Genomic DNA, 11,242 nt, shown 5'->3' with positions numbered 1-11,242 from the left:
TAAGCGCATATGAAGAATATCCCACGAGACTGCTGCCATGTTAGAGATGCTCTGACAATGAACAAATTGTCATGTCACTCAGATCACTTCAGCTAAGTTAGTTCATGGTAATGATTACAGCCATAATGCAGACGTTCTCAATGGTGTGTGTGGGTGATGAAAGTGATGAATTCGATTTCTGGTCCACTTCCTTACCTGCTCGACAGGCACAGCCATGATGGATTGGCAGCTCATGCTACTGCTTGAAATGTACAGCGTCCTGCTTTATAAATATCCACTGAATGCTCGGGCCAAATGTTTTATGTTATGAAAAATACATCCTTAAAGCATCTTAGCATGATTGAGACAAATTCCATTAACACACACATAAATTTTTTTTTTATTTGAACAGAAAACAAGAACATAATTATGTAATATACAGTGTTTAGTCTACAGCAAAGTATACAGTCTTTGTGTTTTAAACTAATTCTCTGCTTCCACCTGGTGGACAAAATAAACTAAGCAGCCAAACCTGAAATAAGCACAGCAAATATGAAAATAAAACATACTGCGTAGAAAATAGCATAATACTCTCAAACAAGGAATATATTCAGTAACAGCCTTATGGACAATATATATATGAAAATAAAAAGATGTGGTTATTATACTGGCATTCTGTGAAATTCCCTACGAACATGCAGTTGCTTCTTGTTCTATAATGCCAATTGTTGCAAAAAACGACTCAATTCCTGAAATCCTGAGTTCACAAAAATAAGTGCAACTGTCTTTGTTTTTCTTTGTTTTGTGTTGGACCAAGCAGATCCTGTGTCCCTTCATGCAGTCCTCATAGCATTCTTTGTCTTTGTCTTTAGAAACTGGTGTGGTCATTAGAACTTTAATGTATTTCCTGTAGCCCCATTTTATATTTCCCTCAGCACTTGACTGCCCAAGAAATGTTCTTCCACTAGGGGTTGATTGCAGATGTGATCAGTCACTTTGTGTCGTCTTTGCAAGAGCCTCAAAGCTTTAACTTCGGCTTTCAGTTCGGTGTCTGGTAGAAAGGGGCTCTATCTCCAGTATCACATCTCTTGAGTTTGCGCCTTTGTTGAGCTCCAAAACTCTGGGAATGAGGATTTTGAGCATTTTCTGAGTAACCATCTACATGTTTCATAATTCAAGACATTTGTCATATTGTATAAATACACACATTAACATACTGCTTGTTGCATCATTTTGTCTACCCAGACTTTGGCAAACCAAGTTTCTACACAACCTGGAAGTGTCCAATGATGCCAATGTTTCCATTTGTGAATCAAGTCTTTTTTCTAATATGAAACAACAGCAGCCAACTTCACTGTAACTTTAGTTCAGAACATGTAGATTTCAAGTGATCCTAATGCCAGTGTAGATCACACAAATGTATAATATATGTGTGTGCATACAATTCAGTAGATTTCATCACAATGACTAATAATACAAATGATTTTAAAAAATTCAAATAATAGATTCTGACCTCTCCTCAGGCCACGGACAGTCTGATGAAGGCCATGGTTCTCTTTGACCTCTTTCTGACCAGGGTCCTCATTAATGATTCCCAAATTCTGATTCCAGTGGGACCAGTTGACTTCATCCACCCTAAACAACGAGGGAAGTCTGTTCACTCACTGCAAAGGAAGTAGTGTAGAGTGGACTGGAGGCAGAAAGTCACACATACCTGAAACACCATCGCTTGTCCGGTAAACCCTCACGGTTCCTGCCGACGGTCACCATCTCACCAACACGAAAGGACTTCCGTAAACACACTGGAAAAACTCGCTCCGTGTCCAGGATGGTTTTAGCCCACTGGCCCATTCAAAAGAGAAGTTTGTCAAAAGTATTCATGAAAAGTGGAAGGAGGTTTGTTGCTAAATTCAATACTGGCTAATACCTTGGGAAACTGAAAAGCTATAACAATGAGATGCTGATGATGGGTGCTGATTTTTTTTTTCCAACAATACACTAATGCAAGAAGGCGGGAAACTGATTACATGACAAAAAATATCCAGACAATTCTAAAAACGCAATTTCCAGGTCTCAAAAACGGGACATGTTCAGGGAAAAGATATATAGACCTACATTTCAGTTTGTTAACTTAAATAATGGGATATAATGATATATTATGTGGTGGGATTGTGAGGGTGGTACACAGTTATGCTTTAACCACGCCTACTTTATGCTTTTTAGGTGACAGTCAGAGCAACAGATCACCCTCACTCGCTCACATGCATCTGCAGATCTTTTTCTCACTTTTTTTTTTACATAAGATTCAATATACACGAATTGATTCTTGACTGAATTCTTGTGAATTTCTTATTCTTTTGCATGTTTGTCACACTTAAATGTTTCTGCTCATCAAAAACTGTTAACTATTAGTCAAAGATAACATAATTGAAAACAAAATGCAGTTTTTTAAATGAAGGTTTACGTTATTAAGCGAGAAAAAAAACTCCAAATCTACATGGCCCTGTGTGAAAAAGTGATTGCCCCCTTGTGAAAAAATAACTTTATCACACCTGAGTTCAATTTCTGTAGTCACCCCCAGGCCTGATTACTGCCACGCCTGTTTCAATCAAGAAATCACTTAAATAGGAGCTACCTGACACAGAGAAGTAGACCAAAAGCACCTCAAAAGCTAGACATCATGCCAAGATCCAAAGAGAATCAGGAACAAATGAGAACAAAAGTAATTGAGATCTAATTACTTTTTCACAGAGGGCCATGTAGGTTTGTTTTTTTTTTCTCCCTAAATAATAAAAACTTTTGGGAAAATACCAAACTGCATTTTGTGTTATCTTTGACTACTAGTTAAATGTGTTTGATGATCAGAAACATTTTGTGTGACAAACATGCAAAAGAATAAGAAATCAGGAAGGGGGCAAATAGTTTTTCACCCCACTGTATTTGTCATGGGGTGACCAGGGTGATGATGGGGGGATTTGGTTTCCACAGGGAAGTATTTTGGGTGGCACCAGACCAAAGCAAGATGGCTGCTCCAATGAACCAGTGAAAACAGGCACTAATTGGTGATGAATTAGGGGAATGAGAACGCTCACCAATTAAAGCAAAGTACTGCCACATGACTCTGAAGATAGATTGCAATCCTTTCGATGCAAATCTTTGGCGCCTTTGGACTCGAATCAGACTGTCTATTTATTGAGTTAAGGCTTTTATTATAGAACATTATAGAACATAGAACTTTTCATAATGGGTTGTGATAACCGCTCTGCTATCGGACGCGCTGGAGATATGCCCCTCCTAGTAATAAGCCTAGAATGACGTGGATTCAGAGAATCGCATGGACTGACCTCTTCAGCCTTGTGTTCAGAGTTCAGACTTTGACCAACGAATTACATTTACTCACGTTACTGTAACTGAGTAGTTCTTGAGAGTCATTTGTAATTTTGTAAGTTCTTTTTAAAATAGGAAATTTTACTTTTACTCAAGTACATTTTAATTCAAGTATTTTACCCTCCATTACTGAGTAAAAAATGAAATAAAATCCACCTGACCTGTAAGGAAATTGTGCAGGTTTGTGTGCGGCATAATTCTCAGACTGTGGACAGCAGCTCCTCACTATGAAACAAGAACTGTGTCCTAGAGCCGGACATTTACCAGCCAATCAAAAAGAAAAAAGGCCTACACCACAGCCAATCAAAATAGCAGTATTGTATCTGGGCAAAATGCAACACAACCAATGAAAAGGTATCCGGGGTATCACGTTATTCTACTACATGTAATGAAATCTTCCAAAAAGGTTGTTGACCAAGTAAGTCATCTTTTGTTTTAATGTTATAACAAATTCACAATTTGTTTGTCACAACTTGACTGCTTTTACAGAATGTTGGACAGATATTTAGCATGTTTTTTAATGCTGAGTGTCTGTAGCCTAAACTTTTACATCCTGCAGCATGAAAGCATGTAGTCGTAAGTAGAATAGCCTATACAGTGCATCCAGAAAATATTTACAGTGCATTCATTTTTCCACATTTTGTTATGTTACAGTATTATTAATGATTTTTTTCCCTCACAATTCTACAACATAATGACGACGTGAAAAAGTTTACTTGAGGTTTTGGCAAAAATATATATAAAAAAAAAACAAGATAAGTATTCACAGCCTTTGCTCAATACTTTGCTGATATACCTTTGGCAGCAATTACAGCCTCAAGTCTTTTGAGGCTTGGCACACATATCCTTGGCCAGTTTGGCCCATTCCTCTTTGTAGCACTTCTGAATGATGGGAAGTGTCGGTGCTCAGCCGTTTTAAAATCTCTCCAGACATGTTCAATCGGATTCAAGTCTGGGTTCTGGTTGGGCCACTCAAGGACATTCACAGAGTTTCCCTGAAGCCACTCATTTATCTTGGCTGTGTGCTTAGGGTTATTGCCCTGCTGAAAGATGAACCTTCACCCCAATGCATGGCTCTGGAGCAGGTTTTCATCCAGGATGTAACTGTACATTGCTGCAGCCATCTTTCCCTCTATCCTGGCAATCCAACCACCTGTTCACTCGATCCAATCTCTTGTGCAATGCTTCAAACCATCTCCTCTGACCTCATCCCTTTCATTTCTTATATCATAAACAGCTCAATCTCATCCGGCCCTGTACCATCTGCCTTTAAAACAGCCAGGGTTCTTCCAATCCTAAAGAAAACCACCACTGATCCTACAGACATCAACAACTACAGACCAGTTTCCCTCCTCTCAATCAGCTATCACTTCATCTGTCACAGAACAACCTCCTGTATCCTAACCAGTCTGGCTTCAGAACAGCTCATTCTACTGAGACTGCCCTTCTGGCTGTTACCGAGCAGCTACATGCAGCCAGATTGGCAAAACTGTCATCGGTTCTTATTCTCCTTGACCTCTCAGCGGCATTTGACAAGACTCTCTTGTCAATCCTGAAGAGGCTTGGAATTCAGGGCTCAGCATGGCAGTGGTTTGCGTCCTACCTTGATGAGCGATCTTACCAAGTTACTTGGAAAGGATCCACCTCTGCTTCACGTAGACTCTCCACTGGTGTCCCTCAAGGATCAGTACTAGGTCCCTCTGATCTACATGCTGCTTCCAAAATCTCTGCATGTCTAACCGACATCTCATCTTGGATGGCAGCCCATCACCTCAAACTCAATCCCACCAAAACTGAACTAATATTCATTCCAGCAGATTCTTCACCACATCAAGATCTTGCTATTTACCTGGACAACTCACAGCTCTCTCCTTCTACAACAGCCCGCAACCTTGGAGTAACAATAGACAACCAACTCTCCTTCTCGACTACAAAGCCAAACATGGACTAGCACCATCCTACCTCACAGCCCTTATTACACCTCGCACTGCACCTCGTATACTCTGAGCCTCCAGTGCTGCTCGCCTGGTCCCCCCATCGCTAAAGGTAAAAGGAAGACGCTCATCTAGACTCTTCTCCATCTTGGCACCTCGGTGGTGGAATGAACTTCCCCTTGAGGTCAGAACAGCTCAGTCACTGAACGCTTTCAAATGGCAGCTCAAGACCTTCCTCTTTAGAGAATTTTTAGATTAACTTGTAACCTTCTTATTGTCTAACTTATGTACAGAATGTAGAACAGAATGAATAAAAAGATTGTATTCATAGTTGGGGGTCCTAATGAACCAGAACTGATCACTTCATCAATGGTAACTTGAAAGCACGTTGAAAGTCGCTCTGGATAAGGGCGTCTGCCAAATGCCTTAAATGTAAATGTAAATGACTAGTCTCCCAGTTCCTGCAGTTGAAATACATCCCCACAGCATGATGCTGCCACCACCTCCTCTAAATGTGACACCTGGCATTCATACCAAAGACCAGAGAGTTTTGTTTCTCATGGTCTGAGAGTCCTTTGGGTGGCTTTTGGCAAACTCTATGTACCATGTGCCATTTACTAAATAGCGGCTTCTGTCTGGTCACTCTATCATACAGGTCTGATTGATAGATTTCTGCATTTCCTTCTATAAATTTCTCCTCTGTCCACTCTGTAGCTCTGACAGAGTGACCATCTGGTTCTTGGTCACCTCCCTAACCAAGGTCCTTCTCCCCAGGTCACCCAGTGTAAGCGGACCAGCTCTTGGAAGAGTCCTGGTGGTTTTGAAACTTCTTTAACTTATGGATGATGGAGGCCACTGTGCTCATTGGGACCTTCAAAGCAACAGAAAAATTTTTTTTAACCTTCCCCAGATTTGTGCCTCAAGATAATCCTGTCTCAGAGGGCTGCAGACAATTCCTTTGACTTCTTGCTTGGTTTGTGCTCTGACATGAACTGTCAACTGTGGGACCTAGACAGGTGTGTGTCCTTCCAAATCATGTCCAATCAATAGTTTTTTCTACAGGTGGAGTCCAATTAAGCTGCAGAAACATCTCAAGGATGATCCGGGGAAACAGGAGGCACCTGAGTTCAATTTTGAGTTTCATGGCAACTCATGGCAAATGTTGTGAATACTCATGTACAAGTGATATCTCATTTTTTTTAATATAAAATTGGAATAAACATGCAACATAACAAAATGTGGGAAAAGTGATGTGCTGTGAATACTTTCCGGATGCACTGTATATGCTTTTTGCCTGGGTATTCCATACAGTACATCAGCAGTCAGTGTGCTCATGTTTCAGTAAAGACAACTAATATACAACTGTTTGCTATAGAAAGAACAAAAAGCACAGTTTGTTAATAAGGAGTTGTTGAACATTTTCACAGTTTTGGATACTTTTGGCTTTATTTTCTCTTTTTTATTGTAATGTTTCAGTTGGACCATACAACTCAGCTGTGCTTTAAAATGTTATATGGGGTGGTTTGAACATCCACCTTGGCGGATCAGGATTTGAACTGGCAACCTTCTGATTATGGGGCCGCTTCCTTAAATGCTAGGCCACCACTGCCCTATTTTCCCATTTTTTGGAAATGTTCTAACCAGAAAGCTGGTGCATAAATATTTGTTATTTTATATAGTGTGTTTAATAAGTGTATACATAATTCTGTCACATAATGTATACAGCATGTTTTCAACCTTCCCAAATTCTCCCACACCACTCCACTGCTGCGTTCCCTCCACTGACTTCCTGTAGCTGCTCGCATCAGATTCAAAATACTGATTGCCTACAAAGCCAAGGAAGGGTCTGCCTACAAAGTCACAGGGAAAGCATTCATCTAGACTCTTCCATTGTTTGCCTCATAGGTGGTGGAATGAATGTCCACTAGATGTCTGAACAGCTGACGAATTAAAGATCTTCAAGTGCAAACTAAAAACCTTCTTGTTTAGAAATTATTTGGACTAAAAGACTCCTTTCTATATTTAAAAAAACAGTTGGGTATTGAGTTGTTATGTGAACGGTATCTACAGATCAAGTTTTAGTTAACCAAACAATTTCAATGATTGATATTTAAAGCATTTATCAATCTGGATAAGACCGTCTGCCAAATGCTGTAAATGTAAAAAAAAAAAACATTATTTCACTGCTGTTTGTGCAGACTATTTAAAACTGTGTTTTTATTGTTCTGACCTGCAGCTTCCAGATCTTCTTGCTCTCATTGGACACTTGGATCACTGTCTTTACCATAAGAGCAATCAGCATGTTGTGCAAGAGCACAAAAGACAGAACGATGAAGGTGACCAGCAGGATAAGGAAGACAATAGGGTACTGTGCATTTTGAATCATTTCCAATTTTCCCATGCCAATGGTCAGCTGGAAAAGGTTCAACATGAGCACACTGAAGGCGTTGTCATCACGGCACTTTGGGTACGTGGGACAGTTGCTCAACACAGTGCAATTATCATCAGGCTGTGGGCATATGTTCAGGAGTGACACCAGAGCTGAGAAAAAAGGAGAGACATGGTGAAGCAGGTGAGTTATTTCTTATATCAAATATCAAAGGGTGGCATCCAGCTGAGATTTGGGAAAGTCTGCTGTACCTGAGGCATACCCGATAATAAAGAGCAGGTACACCAGCAGGAACCGAAAGAGGTCTTTCAGGAGAATCTAGGGACAAGAGTGAAAGAAGGACTTTTTTATTACAAATCGTTTTGAGTAATTCTTTTCAAGCATTAATTCAACATCTTTGTCTGCTGATGTATTTACAGACTTACAGACGTTTCATTAGAATGTAAGCAATTTACTTTTGACAGATCATTAAAGTTTACCTTCTCAATCATGATGCCGTAGGTCCCAGTCAGCTTGAGACCTCTGGTGAAGTAGAGTGTGTTCATCCAGCCCAAGACCAGAGCAATGACCATCACCGACACATAAGCTTTTATTCCAGACAAGTACAGAGCTGCAGTCACCAACACTAACACCGAATAGATGAAACTAGATAAAAGGGGAACCGTATAAATGATAAAAAATGCAAAAGTTAATGGCACTCATCAGCATGCACGAGAAGTAATACCTGATATAAAACTTTTAAAACTTTCATTCTGTAATGTTAACCAATTTTAACACTGAAAATTAGCCCCAAGCTGTGTTGTGAGGGGTTTTCTTGCTTCTTTTAAGAACATGTGAAGTCTATGGGGAGGAGAAAATCCAGATGCATTTGACTGTGGGATGAGGGTGAGGATAGTGAGAAGAAAATTGAGGGTGAGCTCAGGGTTCTTACTAAAGCAGGTGAAAGGATCCATCAATAAATAAAGAGTTGACCCCTGGGCACTTCTTGTGAAAGAGGTCCTTAATCTAAAAAGAGTGAAAGAGATTTGTTGTGCAGACATTTAAAAAGGCAGAGACAGGAGCAGACAGAGAAAAATGAGAGAAGATCATCAAAACCAGACATACTCTAGAATCCCAATCCTGTTCCTGGAGATCCTCAGACAGAATGTTTTCTTTCCAGCCTACACTGCTCACAACCTGCTAGGACCATTCTTATGTAATTACTATTTACCTGTTCTTAATAGGAACAGAATTGGGAACTCTTTTAGAATTCTAGATAATGATATTCTTATAACTAGCAAATTTTAAAAATGTGGTGGCAGTGGGTTTCTTCTTACATACGTTGGTGATGAAAAACACGACTCCAGATGCAAGTATGATGATCTCTCCAGCCAGACGCAGCTTATCTGTGTCCGTACTATGAGGGAATGGGGGCTGAGAAAAGCAATAAGATGTGTCTTTATACATGAAATATGCATATATATTCAAAAGTTATTAAACTCTATCACCAACAGTAACACTGGCTTCAATGACCAATAACCTGCTGTTGGGAGAATTCCATTATTCTCTTCTTGTTCATGCAAAAAGGTGGGAAGTAGAAGGGAGATTTATGTAATTTACACTGTAAATGTGATTTACACTGGGTGTGTGATTTTAAATCACATACCATAATTAAAAGAGCAGTTGAATAGAGCAGTGAATTCAGCAGAAAATGCAGTTATTTTACAGTTCTTCCTCATTATTATTATGATCAAATGCCATGATTAAAAGTTCTATGAATTTAGCAGGAACATTGTTATTTTTTTCTTATTTGTTTATTTTTTATTCTTAATATTATGATCAAATACCTTCAATAAAATGACCACACCAGGAGATAAGCAGAGAAATATTTATTTTACAGCAGTGGCTGCCAACAAAAACATTTACAGTAAAATATTGTAGATTGAATTAAGTCATTATCAGAATTATACAATCAGATTATCAGAATTTATACAAGCAAAAAAACAAAGTATCACACATACAAAGCATAAATTATGCTCAAAACTAATACTATCATTTTTGTCTAATAAAATTAAAGAACACAGTGAAATACAAGTGTACCTAAGGCATTAAATACAATGCAAAGTTGTGTTGAACTATATCTACTGTACAATATTAAATATTAAACTGAAAAACTACATTTATCGTTTTTTAACTGATGGTCACTTAAAGTGTGGTGGGAAATAAATTAATAAATAAATAAATAAATAAAAACATCCTTTGATCATAGTTGGACACATACCTGTAAACTATTGTAAAAGAAGCAAAGGGGCAGAGACACCATGTCTTCTCTCCTATGTGAGAGACACTTAAGTTAGATCCTTTTTCAGATCTCTTTTCCAATTGTCTGATTGACCTTAAATGCTGCACGGCAGATTGCACTGTCTGTATTGTGAAGGTAGAGTGGATATTTTTAATGCAGAAAATCTGCACAAGTTTTTGTTGTTTCAAAGATTAAGCCTTTTTTAATCTGTAAATGCAGATAATCTGTAAATGTCCTCTCACATTCTGTGCTATTTTTTTACTTTTGCCAAACACACTTGTTTAGAGTAAACTAAGAAGTGTAGAAATAGTATCACTGTATATTCACCTTGGAACTTTGCTCATATAGAAAGGCAAACATAATTGTGGAAGTATGAAGGTGTTAAGGAGAGATGGCTGTGGAGCCGTATGAGTTGAATTGTTTCATACAATTTTAGAGGAGGATGTCTGATGAATGAACAAGTGTGCTGAAGTGTGCTAACTACAGAGGGATAAAGTTGATTAGCCACAGCATGAACTTGTGACAGTGACAGAGTGCCGTAAGCAAGTTTGATGAGAGATGTGGTCACTGAGGAGTAGTATGGTTTCACGCCAGGAAAGAGCACTACACTGTCCAAGAAGCTGCACTGTCTTTGCGGAATTAGAGAAAGCATATGAGTGGAGATGAGTGTCAGGAGTGATTTGACAGATGGGAACCAGCAACAATGAAAGGGAAGGTTTACAAGACATTATCAAAATCAGCAATGTTATATGCATTGGAGACAGTGGTACTGACAAAAGGACAGTCAGAACTGGAGATGACAGTTAAATATGCTGAGTTGTGTGTTCAGAGTGATAGCTTGGGTTGAACAGTTTTCAAGAGAGACAAGACTGTGTTGGTTTGGACACGTGGAACATGCGGGCACCTGGTGAGCAAAATCTGGTTGGGACCCATAAACGGTCTTGAATGGGTTGCATCCCATGGCAGAGGTGACCTGCAGATTGTTGGCCAACTCCCCCCAGAGGAGGTAATGTGGCCAGGTGCGTTGATGGTCCGACGCAAAGCACCGCAGGTAATGTCCAAGCTGTTGGTTGGCTCTGTAAGATGGGAAGTCCATGACATTCTGCACTTTGTCCCTTGTAAAGGTTCATCACCTCTGTGTTCTCCATATCTTTGTCAAGCGGCCTCCCCTGGGCAATAGGCGTGAAGGGCCAGCCATTTGCTTGGGGTCCCCCATCTGTGTCTGTGTTGGGCTGGAACACCCCCCCCAAGCAGGAGTCGGCAAGGGCCGAG

General features: G+C 39.6%; 1 protein-coding gene across 2 annotated transcripts in view; it reads right to left on the bottom strand.

Annotated features, from left to right (window-relative positions):
- Positions 1 to 355: 355 nt before the first annotated feature.
- The window catches only part of LOC114799056 (transient receptor potential cation channel subfamily V member 4-like), a 35,387-nt gene continuing 24,500 nt past the window's right edge, over positions 356 to 11,242 (bottom strand). For both annotated transcript variants that reach the window (XM_028995207.1, XM_028995208.1), the window contains exons 9-16: positions 9,010 to 9,102; positions 8,621 to 8,694; positions 8,169 to 8,334; positions 7,941 to 8,007; positions 7,531 to 7,841; positions 1,694 to 1,821; positions 1,493 to 1,614; positions 356 to 1,099 (exon numbers count right to left, since the gene is read on the bottom strand). In XM_028995207.1, coding sequence (XP_028851040.1) covers positions 1,059 to 1,099; positions 1,493 to 1,614; positions 1,694 to 1,821; positions 7,531 to 7,841; positions 7,941 to 8,007; positions 8,169 to 8,334; positions 8,621 to 8,694; positions 9,010 to 9,102 — 1,002 coding nt within the window. In that variant the 3' untranslated portion in view covers positions 356 to 1,058. The remainder of the gene's footprint in view (positions 1,100 to 1,492; positions 1,615 to 1,693; positions 1,822 to 7,530; positions 7,842 to 7,940; positions 8,008 to 8,168; positions 8,335 to 8,620; positions 8,695 to 9,009; positions 9,103 to 11,242) is intronic.

This window comes from Denticeps clupeoides, chromosome 11 (assembly GCF_900700375.1).
Source record: "Denticeps clupeoides chromosome 11, fDenClu1.1, whole genome shotgun sequence".
NCBI classification, from domain to species: Eukaryota; Metazoa; Chordata; class Actinopteri; order Clupeiformes; family Denticipitidae; genus Denticeps; species Denticeps clupeoides.
The sequence above is the reverse complement of the archived record's forward strand: the minus strand, read 5'-3'. Positions and strand labels throughout refer to the sequence as shown.